The 18448-nt window shown below is 46.1% G+C and overlaps 1 protein-coding gene across 8 annotated transcripts in view; it reads right to left on the reverse strand.

The window, feature by feature from the left end:
- Positions 1-3709: 3709 nt before the first annotated feature.
- MATN2 (matrilin 2) overlaps positions 3710-18448 on the reverse strand; it is a 127646-nt gene continuing 112907 nt past the window's right edge. For all 8 annotated transcript variants that reach the window (XM_074986893.1, XM_074986892.1, XM_074986898.1 and 5 more), the window contains 6 exons: positions 12618-13031; positions 9902-10054; positions 7268-7339; positions 6580-6690; positions 6134-6232; positions 3710-4035 (listed from right to left, as the gene is read on the reverse strand). In XM_074986893.1, coding sequence (XP_074842994.1) covers positions 3983-4035; positions 6134-6232; positions 6580-6690; positions 7268-7339; positions 9902-10054; positions 12618-13031 — 902 coding nt within the window. In that variant the 3' untranslated portion in view covers positions 3710-3982. The remainder of the gene's footprint in view (positions 4036-6133; positions 6233-6579; positions 6691-7267; positions 7340-9901; positions 10055-12617; positions 13032-18448) is intronic.

Here is an 18448-nt window from a genome sequence, read left to right on the forward strand (position 1 = left end):
TTCTGGGTATCGCGTGGCAAAATCTACCACTACCAAAATATATTTCTTCCCCGAACGCGTTGCCTTGCTGAAGGGTCCCACTATGTCTATAGCCACTTTCTGGAAAGGCTCCTCTATGATGGGCAGTGGCCTTAGGGGAGCTTTCCCCTTGTCCCGGGTCTTCCCCACCCTCTGGCAGGGATCGCAGGACAGGCAATACAAATGGACAGCTGCAAAGATCCCAGGCCAAAAAAAGTTTTGTAACAACCTTCTCCTGGTGCGGTGGATCCCCTGGTGTCCTGCGAGCGGGATATCATGGGCTAGGTACAGCAACCTGCGCCTGTACTTTTGGGGAACAACCACCAGTTGCCTCTGGACCTTCCATGGCTCCGCTTTGCGTCTGGGAGCCCATTCCCAGTACAGGAATTCCTTTTCCCACAGGAATCTCTCCCTGCAGCCCTCCCCCAGCTGGGGAGCTGAGCTGAGACTGGCCAGTTCCCTCAGCTTCTGCAAGGAGGGGTCTCTCTGCTGCTCTGCCTGAAATTCTTCGGCTGGGGCAGGGGCGGATGCTACTTCCCCATCCCTGTCTGGCTCCAGCACCCCTGGCCTGTGAGATCTGGTTTTTGGGGGCCCCCTTTCTCTCAGGGTTGGCCCCTGTGTCTCCTGTGACTTTGGCTGGGCTTGTACCCCTGAATCTGGGGAGCGTACCCCTCGTTTTCTTTGGCTACGGGTCAGGACCAGGGCATGGGGCGTTCACCTTGCCAGTTCTCCAGGTCAGCCCCCATCAGTACATCCGCTGGCAAATGGCTGTGCACGCCCACCTCCTTGGCGCCTTCCTTCTTCCCGCATTTCAGCTGCACCCTCGCCATGGGCACCTTGAAAGGGGTCCCATCAATTCCTGTTATCGTCAGGTGGGAATTGGGTATCATGCAGCCTGGTGCCACCACCCCGGGTCGGGCCAGCGTCACATCAGCGCCTGTGTCCCAGAACCCCGTGACCTTTTTCCCGTCTACCTCGAGGTGTTTGAGACGTTTGCTCCACAGAGGTAGTGCCGCCCCGACTCTGTAAACTGACCTCTGAGCATTTGGTCCCCCTGGTGAGCTGGTCTGTGGGGCGGACTCAGCTCAATCCGAGTGCCTATTGTCAGCACCACCCGCCTTGGCCACCAGCCTCTCTGGCTTCTGGGACTCCACCCAGTTGACTCCACGACCCCCCGGCCTGCTCACCCTGTCTGGGAGCTTGGGGCACTGGGCTACTCTATGCCCCTTTCGCCCACAGCGATAACAGCCTGAGTCTTGTTGTGTCCCTCGGGCCGGCTGCTCTGCCCAGGCTCTGCTTGGCTCTCTGGGGGGTAGGTGGCTGGCCCCTCTTTCCTGGGCTCGCCCAAGAGGTGGTCCCCTCTGTCGTACAGTCAGGGACCGGTCTCTCTGAGATTCTCGGTCTCTCCAGGACTCCCTCTCCCTCCGGGACTCCCTCTCTCCCCGGGGCTCACTTTCTTTATGGGGCTCACTTTCAAACCTGGCCCGGCTGTTTGTGAAGTCATCTGCCAGTTTCCCTGCATTGTGTGAATCCTCTGGCTTCTGGTTCACAAGCCACACCCTCAGGTCAGGTGCGCACATCTCGTAAAATCGCTCCACGACCGCCAGCTCGATCAGGTCCTCTACGGACTGGACTCCCATTCCGAACGCCCACTTCTGGTAGTATTGCTTCAGGCAGGCGGTTGTATCTACATGGGTTTCCTCTGGCCTCTTCTGCGCCTCCTGGAACTTCTTTTTGTACATCTCCAGAGTCAGCCCGAACTTATGCAGCAGGGCCTGTTTGAACCGTTCATAGTCCCCAGGCTGCAGCCCCTCCAGCTGGCTGAGCACCACTGCGGCCTTCTGGCCCAGCAAGGGGGTGAGGTGCCGGAGCCACTCATCTGGGGGAACCTCATGCAACTCACAGGCTCGCTCAAAGGCGGTAAGGAACTCGTCCATGTCCCCTGGGTCCTGACACTGGGCCAGCACACGCGTCTCGAAGTGACTGGCCACCCCAAGCCGTCTGGCCCTCTCCCTGCTTACCGCAGCTGGGGCCTCTTGGCGTCTCGCCTCTGCCATGGCCCGCTCATGCTCCCGCTCTCGCTCTCTCTCCTTCCGTTCTCGTTGTTTCTCCTCCCGCTGTCTCTCTTGTAGCTGGCGCTCGTGCTCACGCTCTCTTTCCCGTTCCTGGCGCTCGTGTTCCCTCTGCCATTCCTGGGCTTCCAGTTCCTTTAATTTCACCTTGAGCTCCAGCCGTCGCAGCTCTGTGGCGGGGGACTCTGCCCACAATGGACCGCCGCTAGCTGAGCGCGACCTGGCGGGCACCGCGTCTGTCTGACGGCGTCGAGCCCCTGCTCCTGTCGGAGAATCCGAAACGCTTCCCGAGGCTGACCGGCCACTTTCTGCCGGGACAGGCTCTGCCCCCCTGGATCGGTCACTCTCTTCCAGCTGGGCAATCAGCTGGGCCTTGGTCGCCTTCCCCACGGTCAGGCCCCTCTCTCTGCACAGCCCCGCTAGCTCTGCCTTTAGGAGTCGGGTATAATCCATCTCCCCGCTGCCTCCCGGGGTATCCACTCACCAGCAGCAGCTGCAGGAATTGCTCTGCTCCCCCTCTGGCTCTTGTGAGGCTCCTTCTTTCTCTTGTGCTCAGACAGCCACTGCTGGGAGCTCATCCGTGGGTGCAGTGCATCCCACTTCTGACACCAGTGTGATGGGGTTCAGGGGTCCCCCTGCACTGCACCCTGTCTGCTGGCAGGATTGACTCTCACTCAGCAGGTACAACAGAAGGTTTATTAGGCAACAGATGCCCAGTTTCTCACAGAAGCGACAGCACAGCAGCCAGAGACAGTCCTTCCAACCTGTCCTGGGGAGAAGACCCCGAGGGGTGCCCCTCTGGGGTGTAGCTTTCCCCCTCCTCAGGCTGGCTGCCTTCCAGCTCCTCTTTCCCCAGCTTCCTAACTGCCGCCCCCGATTCAAAACCCAGCTCGGCTCCTCCCTCCTCTTTGTTCAGGGCAGAGGTGTTACCTGCCAGTTGTAGCCCCAGGGTCATCCTTAGCCACTGGGAGCTGCTGCTTGCCTCAGACATCCAGCCTGACTCACACATGCACTCCCCCCACTCCATCACAGTGTGTTCTGGCTGTAGTAGGCAGATGGCAAACCTGGTATGGACCGCTGCTCAAACACTTGGAGTAGTACAAGAGAACACTAGTCTGAGTTAGTGTATACATTTGTGATACATTTGGAGCATAAGGTTTCGTGGGCTTCATCAGATGTGCGAGTACAAAGCATGTCTTTGCCCATGAAAGCTTATGCTCCAAAATGTTAGTCTATAAGGTGCCCCAGGACTTGCTTTTTGAAGATAATTGTTTTACAGTAAATCCTTGAGTTACATGGGGGTTTGCTCAAATTTTTGCTTGTGGGAACTGGGGAACTTGTCAGGGACGGCAGTCATGTTAATCCGAGACACGTGCAACTTGGTTGTGCATCTCTCGGGGGCGGTTATGGTGTAGTTAAATTTATGCTGCATGCTTATAGAGGGAGCAAGGGAAGAAGAACAACTGATGAAGTAAAATTGATTTACGAAGTATAGATTCCCAGGACACAAGAGGGCCATTGTGATTGCTAATCTGACCTCTGTGGTGCAGGCCATAGAATTCCCTAATACAACACACACATAAGTAGTATAAAAATACCACACACCCCAGAAGTTTCAATTTAAAAATAAATGCATTTTATTAGGCAGCATAGCTTATAAATTCAAGTGTTAAATTCTACTTAGAAATTTTACTAAATATTTAAGTTCCTTTCAACATTTGTCTTACTGCAGTCAATGCAAAAGAATATAATGTAAGCACTGGGTACAAAACTTCCTTTTTCTTCAGACACATAGATTTGTGCTATGTAGCTTTGTACTGCTTCAACAAAATAGCTTTGTTGCATTTTGTATGTATAAATATACAGTACAATGTACATTTAAGATGTCTTCATCAGTATCTTAGTCTGTTTTCCAGGGCTTCCATTCTCTTAGTTATTTCTTCCAGTATTAATAAGTTAAGGAAAAAGCTATCTGGAGTATCCAGAACTATATAAAAACTTACCAGAAAGCCTACTGAATGCTATTTTGATTCAAAATATACTGAAGGCAGGTGAAATCTTTTTAAAGTGACATTAATTTGACAAGCATGTCATGACAGCCTGTTCTAAACTACACACCTGTAACGAGAGCTAAATATTAGACTGTATCTCAGCATTCTAATATGTAAATGATTTTTTGAAAAAAATCTTTTCTGTCCCATCCCCTCCCCCTGCCCATCTTGGAGAGAAGAGAGAATATTACTGCAGTAGATGCTGCTGGTTGTGGAGGTTTGTGATTTATTACTAAGATGCTTATCACTACCATTCTTCCCTCTCCTCAGTCCTTGTATTTGATAGATCAATCCTATGTCCTCCTTGTCACAGTAGGGCTGGGCACAGGAACAAAGGGAACTGTGGGGAGCCTAATGTGGAACTTAAAACTGGATTTATCACCCTTAAAAGTTACAATTCTTTTAAAAAGTGCATTACTAAAAGTAACCACAGACAGGCATGTCTTGCCTGTACACCCCCCCCCCCCCAGCTTAGCACAGTGATTAGGAGAAAAGGGGCTTCTACTGACATTTTCAAGTGCAAGGAAACTGTTCCTTGCTAGTACAATCTTGAAAAATATTTCACTACTTGCTACCAGGAAGCATATTATATATGTAGGGTTGTTTGATTGGTCTGTCAGCTGATGTGGGCTTGAGCTGTGGGGCTAAAAGATTGCAGTGTAAACATTCTGGCTCAGGTGGGTCCCTAAACCACAGGTCTACACTGCAATTTTAAGGGTCCCATGGGAAAATCAGTTGCCATGGGCATTTTATTACAATGTAGACATACCCTGAATTCCAAACTAGCACCCTAACTACTGGATGAGCCTTCCTCTGATCTAGTCAGCCCTTAAGAATCACAAGATCTAGGTCCACCTCTGCTCCTTTGGCAACTCCTTCTTTTTGTTTGGCTTCTATAAAGATCCCAGCCATCCTCATGTCAAACCTACAAGTCATGGCTTTGGCACCCTGCTTTCATCTAGTGCCCTTTTTGGCAGTTAATCTCCAGTGCTTCTCACATTATAATCCCTTCTTCAGAGAATTCAGTTACAAACTTCAGCATTATTTAGGGCTTGTTTGTACAGGGAAGCTTAATTAAGTGCCCATGGGATGTTAGTAATGCAATTATAGCAGTATAATTATTCTGGCAAGTCTCCCTGTTGAACCATGTATGTGCCTCAGACAAGCTAGCTGTTAACTAGCCCAACAAGCCAGTTTTATAAGCACTGTGCTTTGGGATGTGTCCCTTTACGAACTACTCTGATAACTAATAAGCAGCACTGTAAATCCCACCCCCTACAAAATGGATAGGTCTGTTCTGATCTCAAACAAAACGCTTGTGTAGAAAAGTAAAATGGTAGGGAGAGAACATGCAGCTTTTCCTCATTTAATTCTCTTAAATATTCAAAATACATTGTTCATAAAGGTAATAACGGCACTGTGGAAAGGTGGGTAGAAAGTCTACGTTGTTTGTTCTTACGAATGATTGTCTATTGCAGCACTGTAATGACTCCTCTGGAACAATGCAGCTGACTAAAGAATGCAGTGTGGAGTAACTTTGAATATACAATTGAAGGGAGAAGGGGTTTGTGCTGTATATAAAATCAGTTGTCATTGTTCTCTGGATAATATCATGGTTACTATCATGATTTTCAAATGAAAAAGTTATGGTTGAAGGTATCTGTTCCTTGACCACAGCAGGAGACTTATTTCAGTATTTTGATAGTCTTGTTTCCTGGCAACAGGAAACTCAAATTCAAAGTGATCTTACTATTCAGGGGCTAGGAAACATTAAGGTGATGCATGTTTATGAATGCAGGCTTGGGTCCTTTCATTGAATAAGCTGTAGAAACAGTAGTAGAAATTGTTGCCTTTAATAAACTGTTTTTGGCCCAAGGAGCTATCTGAGTTTGTTTTACGAGTGTGGTTCTGATTAGCATTTATTGTAACTATATTTCTTTTTCCTTCTTGTGAACAACCCACGATGCAGGAACACTTATTCAGAAAGGATATATCGCTGGGTTAGTTTTCTTACTTCAGCATTGGCATGGTTTTGGAATGTCATGAGAGTTTCGCAGTCGCACTGCTCCTTCTTATCTTCTGCAGTGTTTGCTGGAAAAGCAGACCAAAGGCATTCAGAGAAGCAGTGATGCATAAGCTAAACATACGGAATCTGCACAAAAATGTAACCACTAAATGCCTAGTATGTTCTATATAGTTTTTCTGGCATGAAAAGATACTATATCATCAAAAGATGCATATATCAAATTGCTGTTAAATAAGTACCTGTAATTGTTATAAAGGAGGCCGTGCTTAGAGAGGATACAATGAGGAAATGTTGACAAGGGATGCTACTCTGTGAAAGACATTGTTTATGAATTTCCACTCTTGACCTGTCTTTTTAAGCTGAAGAAGGATGGACATGCCTGAAGATCCCCTTTGGTGTGGTAACTGATTACCTGATCTTGCTGACTGTGAAGCATTCTCCTCTTCAAAAAGATACTTGTGATGTACTGCAAAATTGGAACAGTCGAGGTGGTCTGTGATGGTTGTGCTAGCCGGTTCGGATTCTGTAGGAAACCCCAAGACAGAACTGTTGTCACATTTTATTAACTCATGATTATGTAGCACATCTATTGAACTTTGTATGCAACACCTTTATTCACCTAAGGCCAGATTCTGCTACTCCCTGATTAATATCATAATCCACTGGATTTTATGAGGACTACTCATGATGTAGGATATTACTCAGAATTTGTGTTTTACCCAAAGAAGCTGAACTGTTAGTCTTTTTGCAGTAAACATAATGTAAGTGTTGTATTCCAGGCTCAGAGAGGGAATTCAGATCTTCGTTGGTTCCTGTCAAGTTGACTGCGTTAGACTCTAAAATCAGTAAAGAATGTGTATGGAAGTTACAGCGTCCAAATGAACTACTGCAGGGGGATAAGGAGGGTACATATAGCCATGAGCCTGTAGCAGCAAAGCTCAGTAGCTAAACAGAGCAGAACGGGTTTGTGGAGGACATTTTAGTATGAGTATCTCTTTGGGAAAATGACAAACTTTGTAGGAGAGGATTCCCCGAGAAGAATACTGAGTAGGGGGTCCAGCTCAGGAGAAAATGGAAAAAACAGATTTAAAGCACCTAACCTGAAGAATGAGAGCCAGGCTTCTGCGGCTTCCGTGGCAGTGGATTGTGATGGTGATCTGACTGTTCCAAAGCTGTCAAAGTTTCCAAAAGAGAGAGATTAACAGGAAAAAATTGTTCCTTTGCACAGAACAGTAGCTTGCAAGGCCAGGAAAACAGCATTTTCTGTTAGCTGCTTCCTTTTCAGTCGTAACAAATTGGCAAAGGCTCTTGTGTGTGCAGTTCAGAGGTGGGGGCCCAGGATTTTTGCTGCAGGCTCCAGGACTATACTCCTCCCCCTGATATCACCCTGCCAAAAGAATTCTTCCAAAGCTAAAGACACTTCAGCAACTGATTACTAATAACTTAAGATTTGTTGATACAATCAAGTCAATTATACATTAGAGAGAAATTTTAGGTTAACCCCTCTGCCCCCCTCCATCTCTGTACAACCTGCAATGTTAATTCAGCTGCATGGCCTGCCAGAGTGAGGGATGGGGGCTTAACAGCAGCAGGGTATAATGACCTCTGAGGTTCCTGAAAAGCTTCTTATAGCATATCTTAGACTTGTCTTGATGCTTGAAGAGCTTTTCTAGTACTGTGGTGGGAAGCATAGGGAGCCCATTCCAGAGATGCTGCAATGGTGAAACCAGAGAGTTAAAGCCATTGATTTCTCAGCTGGGGGGGAGTGAGAGAATGGAACAAACTCTGTTGTACAACAACAAAAGCTAATAACTAACCAAAAAAAGAGAAAAACCCAAACTGACTGAGAAGTAGAGATGCCAATTTGTTCTACCACTTGGGGCAGAATTTCTGGTGGCCCAGGTTAAAGAGTGATGTTCAGTCATGGGGATTCGAGCAGTAACCCTGAATGGACAGTCTCTGAATTCCACACGAGAGGTATTCTCCATTTGCAATTGTTACCAAAAATTCGGTCCGCCTAGCTGAGAGCCAATAACAACTAGACAAAGAACTTCCTTGTCCCTATTTCTGCAGAAAGAAAGGAGAGCCAAGTACCTTGGTACAAAGACTCTGCCTGGATACAAAGCCAGGGATCTTTATACAGTGGCTGTACTGAGCTGTTACTTGATTGGTGGTTAACAGGAAACTCTGCAAATCAGTGTATTTGCAGAATATAGATAAGAACCAGTCTGAACCTGGTTTTGGCTGCTTCAGGGCTGCAAGCGGGAGACCGTGCAAAAGTTCAAGGGGCTGCTGTGTATGTGAGGTCTCTGCTGGCTGCTGAAACCAAAATGGCTGCGGACTGCCCATACCACACTTTCCCATTACACAATGAAAGATGATGTGTACCAGAATACCAGATCATTGGTGGCAGAGTTTCTCATTTGGAAACTGCCACAAGGGGGTGATATTTATTTATTTTTGGTTTAGCAAATAACACATCTGAAAAGTAAACACAATTTTTGGCAAACAGCACTGCAGTTACCTAAAGGATGTTTGATAGAAGGATTTATTAGAGGATCTGCCAGAGCATTTTGGACTTGGAATCTCCCTAGGCTTTTGCAATTCTCATCTTTGTGCCTACCTAGTATGAGGGTGCGTAAAGAGAACTGCTTTTCTACCATCTCAGTATTTTGCATATTGAAGGGGGCTAATAATAAAATCCTTAGGGCAGAAGAGAGACAGTCTGGAGGAACCCAATACTGACTCATCCCAGTCATGCCTAAAAGGAGGAATGTGTTACTTCCTGCCAAGCAATCTTGCACAGCAAGCTTATTTATTTAAAAAAATGCTATTTTAAGATTAAACATAGGGAAATTTAAAGGGTCCCCTGGGGTTCCTGTTTTTCACTCTTTTGTTACAGGAAATTATTTCAGGCGCAGATATGAACCAGCAAGTACTGCTAATTGTGTGAGTGGTACAGGGTCATCAGTGGATCCCTAGTGAACAGGAGTCCCCTTCATCTCTGAATCTCCCCTCCTACACCCCCAACTCAGAAGCTATAGGAAGCAGATCTGGAGTGTGGCTGCTTGTGCCACAGTGGAAGAGGGAGCAATGGTTTGATTTTGGAGGCCAGGTTCTTCACTGATGGATCAAAGAACTGCTCTCAGGCCCTAACTGGTTGTTCTTCAGTTTACTTATTGGGTACATTGAACTATTTTGTTGTTTTTGCTAACACGTTACAAGAAGTTCTTGGTGGGTTTTTTTCGCTGCTGAGCCCTTCCATTAATATGTAGAGGGAGAGATCAGCAACATTCCCCTGCATAGCTTTAAACACAACTCAAACAGACCATAGTCTCAGAGAGGTGGCCACTTTAGTCTGTAGCTTCAGAAATAACAAGCAGTCTATGGCCTCTGGGAGACGAACACATTTATTAGCTCATGCGCTTTTGTGGGTAATACCCACCTCAGATGAAAAAAAATGTAATAGTCATAAGAGCCATTGTTCTCTATCTATAAACCATCATTTAGAATGCCCTGCCCCTGTATTCCTTATGGACTAGATCATGTTTAGCCCAGGTGAGATTCATTGACCTAACAGCAGCCTGGGAAAATGAGGACTGGGAAAGGGACATTACTAATCCTCCTGTGGATTAAGTGTTGAATTTATGCATCATTTATTGAACACAGAAGAGAAATAGAACATAGGTGGCTGTTTGCTTTTCTTATATCTCAATGGAAGTAGCACATGGTACCTTTACAGATTTGTTTTCTCAGTTTTTCACTTATCTTGTCCATGGTACTGAAATCTTCAGCATAGAAGAGATGTTTGTCTGGTGGTTCAGAAGCAATTTCCAGTAATTCTTCCTCAATTGCTTTTCCTATTCCAACAGCATAGATAGTTATACCTAGGTGCAAGAGAAATTACATATTATTACTACAGCAACGTTTATAAATCCCCAGTTTAAGGGAAAGGAAGATGTATAATCAATTACTTATAGCCCCATAAATGTGCATGCCATGTAACTGCAAAGACTGTATTAGATGAATAATCCTAGTTGCACTGAATTTTATTCCATCTGAAATGCTCTAGAAACTGACTGCTTTACTGTTGGGGTTTATTAACAAAAGAAAATATCCAGCTAAAGAAACAATGGGCATATAGGGTTAGGACTGATAATTAACGAACCCTGAAAGAGCCTGTGGCTGCAACATACCAAGGGACAGAAAGCACCTCTGGTCAATTTAGCAATGGCATTGAAATACTCATCTAGAGGGACACAGAGCTCATTCCCATTTTTGCTGAAATGATAAATAGGCTTGATCCAGTAACAAGGCAGATTGGGACAGAATCCTGAACTTGGTCAGTCATTTTCCAAGAAATAGACTTCCATGCATCACCTTCTAATAGATTCAGCTAGGCAGATTAATCAGGAGCCTGGCATATTGATCATCTAAGAGAAATGCCAATTTATGTGGGAGGAAGGGACTGGCAGAGAGGAGTCCTTTGGGGGGTCAGAGAAGAAAGATGAGTCCTGGGGCAGGGATCAGGGATGCAAGTATCTCTCCTGAATTAGGGTTTGGCTTTCTGTGGAAGGAGAGAAGGAAGAAAACTAGGAGCAGGAAATCAATTGTTTAAGGGATTCCTGCCCTAGTTAGTCTTAATTCATCAGGAGGAAGGTTATCACAGGAGGAAGGCTGATTCAGGTTAATGAATGCTTAGGTCTGCTGCTTTTAAAAGACATGGAATTAACGAGATAACAGGTTCACTGCCAAATTCCTGCTCACCATAACTCCACTCTGCTCCATGGCATTATGCAGGAAAAGTATTTCTCTCACAATATCTCAGGTTTCTCACTAGGCACACTGACAGGAATTCCAGGCTCCAAGGAACCACAATCAATGGGTGCTCTGTCCCTCACCCTCGGGCAGACCCACAAGCCTCCCCACCCTGCCAAGGGAAACCCTGAGCACCACTCCTCAATTAAAGGACTCCTGGTCCGTCACAACTGTCACAGGATCAGCTCACCACTAGGGCACATCCCCCAACCTCCCTGGGAATCATCTCTGAGGTACTTCAACTTCCTCTTGCAGTCTTCTCACCCCTCATCCTCTCTCAGCATGCAGGCCCTCTGAATGCTGGAGCTGCAGTTTCCTCTTCATGGTTTGGCCCACTGGCCAGGTCACTGGTCATCTTCCAAGGCATCAAAGTCTTTTGGAACAAATTATCCCAGGCAGTCCATTCTCCACTACCTGGGTTGTGCCACTTCCTTATTGGCTGGAAGAGGAACCCAGGCCCACCATTCCTAGTTTCCAGCTCAGGGACCCTCAAATCAACACCCAAGGATCTTACTGCCTTTTCCCTGAATTTCTCTGTACCTTCTGGCTCTTCTCCCCCTCACTTCTGATTTCTGGGTTTGTCAGATGCACAACTCCCTCCTCCCAGGGAGAAATGGGAGGCTACTTCCCAATAGCTCCAGCAGCTCTCAGCTCCTGGGGCACCTGGCAAGCTCAGTCCCTTCTGGTTTTGTGTAGAGTGGACACCTAATCCCATCAACATATAATTGCTTCCAAATCTATGCTGTATTTTTAAAAAATATAGCATAGAGCAAAGGCCAGAACAACATGAGTGGAGTGTTTTATATTAATATTGTGTTAAAAGGAATATTTAATAAAGTTCTTAATATCTGCAATTCTTCATTTAAATAAGACCCGTGGAATCATGCATGGGTCTGCTCAGCATCCAACCTATGCAACTCAACTGTCTTGTGATGCTTTGTTACATCAGTACAAAGATGCTCGGAGACATTCACTCATTAGTTTCTGAGATAGTAGTTGTAATGGAGTGCTTTGTGGCAGAGTCCCTGCACAGCAAACCAAATGTTGAGGATAATATAATTCTCTCCCATGGAGGGAGTAGTACATGCACTGGCCTGTACATTACGATAGTCATAGACTCATAGAATGCTAGGACTGGAAGGGACCTTGAGATGTCATCGAGTCCAGCCCCCTGCCCTCATGGCAGGACCAAGTCTAGACCATCCCTGTTAGATATTTATCTAACCTGTTCTTCAGTATCTCCAGAGATGGAGATTCCACAACCTCCCTTGCCAATTTATTCCACTGTTTGACCTCCCTGACAGTTAGGAACTTTTTTCTAATATCCAACCTAAACCTCCCTTGCTGCAGTTTAAGCCCATTGCTTCTTGTTCTATCCTCAGAGGCCAAGAAGAACAAATTTTCTCCCTCCTCCTTATGACACCCTTTTAGATACCTGAAAACCACTATCATGTCCCCCCTTAATCTCCTTTTTTCCAACCTAAACAAGCCCAATTCTTTCAGCCTTTCTTCATAGGTCATGTTCTCTAGACCTCTGGTCATTCGTGTTGTCTCTTCATTACAATATGTTAAAATACTTTTTAAAATAAATGAATATAAACATTATCCTTCAAGTAACAGTGACAAAATTACCATTCTGTTTTGCTTTGCTGGCCCACTCAGAGACCTCATCCTGGGCTCGTCCATCTGTCACCACTATTGACACCCTGGGCACTTCTGCTGAAAATGGCCTTGCCCCTTCTGCTTCAGTAAGGCTTCTCTCGAACATTTGTTTCAAGGCAAGTCCAGTCATGGAGCCTTTCCCCATGTATTTCATTTGGGATACTGCTTTTATCATGTCTTTGGCTGTGCTGAATTGTCTTAGGGTGAACTCTGTGCGCACTTCAGTGGAATACTGCAGCAAACCAACTCGAGCAGCTTTGGGAGAAATCTCAAGAGAATCCAAAATTCCAGAGACAAATTCCTTTACAATTTCAAAATTGTCCTCTCCGAGACTTTTTGATCCATCAATCACAAACACCAGATCAATTGGGCCTTCAGTGCATCCTGTATAATTCAAATAAAAGTAAAGATTTAAAGCAAGGAAGGATTTCTCAATGGTTAGAGAACTAGCCTGGGAGTGGGTTTCGTCCCCTCTTTGTGATCCCAATCAAGTCACTTAGGTTCCGTCTACACTATGAGATAAATTTGACTGTATTAAAATTGATTTTTTTAACGCTGGCTTTTATACATTCGAAACAGAGCATCCTCACTTCCCACAGGCTCCCCACAAATTTGACGTATTGCTGCCACACACAAGTCACCAAACATCGATTGTTGCAGCAGTGTATTGTGGGAGCCTGTCCACAGTTCCCTGAGCCACACAGCATTCTGAGTATTTTCACTGTTGCAGTGTGGGGAAAAAAAATGACCTGCAAGTGGCTGTGGGTATCTGATGACATCTTCATACATTTCATTTCCCTCATTCCCCTGCCATTTTAAGCAAACACCTATTTTTCTGGGAGGGATCTTGCTTCTATAAGTGATTTGTTTTTTTATAAGTGAGGGGAGGGAAGGAGTAGCAAAGCGGTTAGAGCATTTGCCTGCTGAACCCAGGGCTCAATGTTTTGCATAAGAAGGTCTTCCCACTCCAGATCAGTCATCTGGAATGGATTAACCCATAACTCTGAAAAGAAATTCTGTGCCCATTGAAATAAGAGGGATTCTTTTCATTGACTTCAATGGCATTTGGATCAAGCCCATATTGAGGAATTCTAGAACTAATACATTGACGTCAATGACTTTTTGGATCAAGCCCATACCCAAGGTATTGCTCTCTCACATTTTTTTCTTGATGCTCCATAAGCTAGAAATGTATGTCTAAGTACACATGGGCATTACACTACTGTTGGCAGGGGAAACGTTGTTATATTTTGCTCTCATAGAAACATTGTTTTGTATATGAATGCTTATTGATGTTCCCATGAGGTTCAATATTGTATTTAGCATTGTTAGTGAATCCTCCTTAATTTTCTCATGAAATTCCGCATTGTTTTGTTACTGAAATCCTGTTCATGTTCTATACGACTGAATAACTCTACCTCCCTGTAACTTACATTCTGTTAACAATCTATTGGTACTTTACCTCCTGATTAATAGGGAATTACCAGAGCGGAATGTCATATGCGCAGTAGGAATTCAGTTTGAGCTGGAGGAATGGATAAAGGGAGTATGAGAAACTCTCTCCTGGTTTGTTGGGGTGGCGAACAAAGGAGGAGAGAGGTATAAGTATTGCTCACTTTGTGTTGCAAGGTGTGCAGGCTTGAGGAGAGATCCCCCTGCACCTTACTTGGCATGCCAAATAAAGATTCTTCTTCCACTCTCGGGCTACGTCTACACGTGCAGCCAACATCGAAATAGTCTATTTCGATGAATAACGTCTACACGTCCTCCAGGGCCAGCAACGTCGATGTTCAACTTCGACGTTGCTCAGCCCAACATCGAAATAGGCGCAGCGAGGGAACGTCTACACGTCAAAGTAGCACACATCGAAATAGGGATGCCAGGCACAGCTGCAGACAGGGTCACAGGGCGGACTCAACAGCCAGCCGCTCCCTTAAAGGGCCCCTCCCAGACACAGTTGCACTAAACAACACAAGATACACAGAGCTGACAACTGGTTGCAGACCCTGTGCCTGCAGCATAGATCCCCAGCTGCCGCAGAAGCAGCCAGAAGCCCGGGGCTAAGGGCTGCTGCCCACGGTGACCATAGAGCCCCGCAGGGGCTGGAGAGAGAGCATCTCTCAACCCCCCAGCTGATGGCCGCCATGGAGGACCCGGCAATTTCGACGTTGCGGGACGCGGATCGTCTACACGGTCCCTACTTCGACGTTCAACGTCGAAGTAGGGCGCTATTCCTATCTCCTCATGAGGTTAGCGACTTCGACGTCTCGCCGCCTAACGTCGAAGTTAACTTCGAAATAGCGCCCGACGCGTGTAGACGCAACGGGCGCTATTTCGAAGTTGGTGCCGCTACTTCGAAGTAGCGTGCACGTGTAGACGCAGCTTCGGTGTGTTATTGGGCCAGCATTGCACACCGGGCACGAACTGCCACTGTGCCACCTTAAGAAGGAGGCAACACTGCAACTGCGAATGGCTCATTAAATCAGTTATGGTCAAGCCTTACTTGGCTGACTGGTAATTGTAGAGCTAATACATTGACTTCAATGGTCTTTGGATTAAGCCTATACTGAACTATTGCTCTGTCACATTTATTTCTTGATACTCCATAATCTAGAAATGTATTATGCTGAATGTCTGCCCTCTCAATTTTTCATGGCACTTCCTTTGCCTGCCATGGTGCAAGCCCCCAAATATCTTTACTGCCGGGGCAGACTTCCCCCTGATGGCAGCAAGCCCCCAAAAAGCTTTCCCGCCCTTGGACCCCTAAGTGCACGCAATCCAGGACACGGGGCTGCCTGGCAGCATGGTCAGCACCAAATAGCAGGCACATCCCTTTATTGGGTCGGGGGAATAGCCATGTGATGTGGCTAACTGTGGGAAAGACTCCAACTGCACGGCGCCTGTGGAGGAGGAAGAGAGGTCTGCGCACAAATGTAAACTGCTGAGAAGAAGTTTCTCGGCCTCTTATGCAAGCACGACCCCCCACAACAGCCTTGCTGACACGTGGTGTGGAAGGACATCGGCTGGTGCCAGGCAAGGCATAGAAAAAAAATTCAAAGTGTAGAGACAGAACCACGAACTCCATGCTGGGGTTATTTGTACTGCATAGAAGCGCTCGCAGCGCTAAGAGCAAAGAAAGGCAGACGTTTCACAGGCTCTCTTACAAATATGACCCCACAGCTATAGGCTTCCTGGTCCTGATGTGAAATTCATGGTCTTCTTGTTATCTAATGCCTGCACACCCATGAACAGTGGCCAGAGCGGAGCACTGTGGGGCATTGTGGGTTCCATATGGAACACCTCTGGAGCCTAATAAATTCGATTTTAAGATGTGGCACTTTCACACTTGCCTTTAAGCGACCTTTGAATTCAAGTTTGACGGAACACCCAGCAGGTACAGATGATACTGTGATATCGATATTAGTGCTCCCTAAATTGAGCTAAGGGTATTTAGAGTGAAGACAGTCATGTGCTAATATCGAGCTAATTGCCTTAAATTCGAATTTATATCATAGTATATATTCAGCATAATGGACAGTTCGAATGGGAGAGGCAGACCCCCAGAGAATGGGTAGATTTTATACTAGATTGGTGCGGAGCTAGTCTACAGAAACTAAGCCACTCCACACTGGACGGGGAAAGATGGAAGGAAATAGCGAGGGAAGCATCAGACACCAACAGTCACTGAGCCCCTGTTTGTCATTGATGATGATGATGATGATGTACACATCGTGTCTGTCTGTCTGTGTTGCAAGTTCCCCATCTGTAAAATGTGGATGATGATACTACATTACCTCACAGGGCATTATGAGGACAAATAGATTACAGATTGTGAGGTGCTGAGATAATATGGCAGCACAGGCCATGGAAGGTACCTAAGACGAAGGAAAATATGACTTCATGGCTACGTCTACACGTGCACCCAACTTCGAAATAGCTTATTTCGATGTTGCGACATCAAAATAGGCTATTTCGATGAATAACGTCTACACGTCCTCCAGGGCTGGCAACGTCGATGTTCAACTTCGACGTTGCTCAGCCCAACATCGAAATAGGCACAGCGAGGGAACGTCTACACGCCAAAGTAGCACACATCGAAATAAGGGAGCCAGGCACAGCTGCAGACAGGGTCACGGGGCGGACTCAACAGCAAGTCGCTCCCTTAAAGGGCCCCTCCCAGACACACTTTCATTAAACAGTGCAAGATACACAGAGCCAACAACTAGTTGCAGACCCTGTATATGCAGCACGGACCCCCAGCTGCAGCAGCAGCAGCCAGAAGCCCTGGGCTAAGGGCTGCTGCCCACGGTGACCACAGAGCCCCGCAAGGGCTGGAGAGAGAGTATCTCTCAACCCCCCAGCTGATGGCCGCCATGGAGGACCCCGCTATTTCGATGTTGCGGGACGCGGATCGTCTACACGTCCCTACTTCGATGTTGAACGTCGAAGTAGGGCGCTATTCCCATCCCCTCATGGGGTTAGCGACTTCGACGTCTCGCCGCCTAACGTCGATTTCAACTTCGAAATAGCGCCCAACACGTGTAGACGTGACGGGCGCTATTTCGAAGTTACTGCCGCTACTTCGAAGTAGCGTGCACGTGTAGACGCAGCCCATAGGAGCCAATATCCAGAATATACTGAAAGCAGCTCCCCTTGCAATTAGTTGCTGAAGTTAACAGCTTGAATCCTCACATCCCGTTTTCATCACTTTTTGAAATTCTATAATGAAAACTTGTGTGAAGAAAGCTGCACAAAACATAAACCATATCTGGTTTAGGCCTGAGTAGCTGTTTAATGAAAGTTAGCATTACTAGATGGCCAAAGTAGCTATCTGTCTTACGGGCAAAGCATTATAAGGGTAAGGTCATCCACTTGTCAGACTCTGCTCCCACCTTTCAGAGTTAGTTTACTAGTGTCATTTTATTGTCCTCAGTACACGTGGAAGGAGTGGATGTGTATATGCTTACAAGTCACTAATTATATTTAAACACTGTGGTGTGGGCATAAGCAGAAATCTGCCTGTCAGCTTCTTATCATATGACATTTCTGGTGTCCTATTTTTGATAGACCTTTTTTTAGCAATTATGAACAAACTCAAGCAAGACATATATGCTGTAATCTGGTATCTTCTATGTGACTTCAAGATCAAGATGCCAGACCACTGTCTTGTATCGAATTATGGCTACCAGACAGTAACATCTAATTGGGCTATAATGATATTGGGGTGTCTGCTGAGGTGGAGTTTGGGGACTCTGATCCCTATAAAACACTTTAACCATGCAGAAAGAAGTGGAGACTCTCTCACATCAATGAGACCCCTCAAAAGTGCATCCTGCTCACTTTTCTAGACTGGAGAGACAAAGATGAAGTGAAAGGTTCTGAACCTCAGCTAAGCCAAGCCTGAACTCTACAACTGGGAGAGAAAAGATCAGGTTTCTCCTATGCCAAAAAGTTTCACATTTCATTTTATCAATGATAAAAATAAAGGTAAATCTCACCTTACTGCCAAAACCAAGGTCCAATGTACACTTAAAGATTAGACATATGCTCAAGGCTGCAAAGTAATTTCTCACTCTGAATGCCATGGCTGGGCTGACCTAATCTCCTAGTGTAGATGCTGCTTCCCCTTGGAGGGATAGATTAACTACCTTGATGGAAAAACCTTCTGCTGATGTAGAAAATATCTGTGTTACAGCTGTAGTGCCATAGTGTAAAGACTAATATAAACTAAAGACATTCATAAGGTGTGAAAACTTTTCTGGAGAGCAATTTGAGGGTGCTCAAATCACTGCAGCACTTAG

Source organism: Carettochelys insculpta, chromosome 2, assembly GCF_033958435.1.
Source record: "Carettochelys insculpta isolate YL-2023 chromosome 2, ASM3395843v1, whole genome shotgun sequence".
In the NCBI taxonomy this organism is placed as follows: Eukaryota; Metazoa; Chordata; order Testudines; family Carettochelyidae; genus Carettochelys; species Carettochelys insculpta.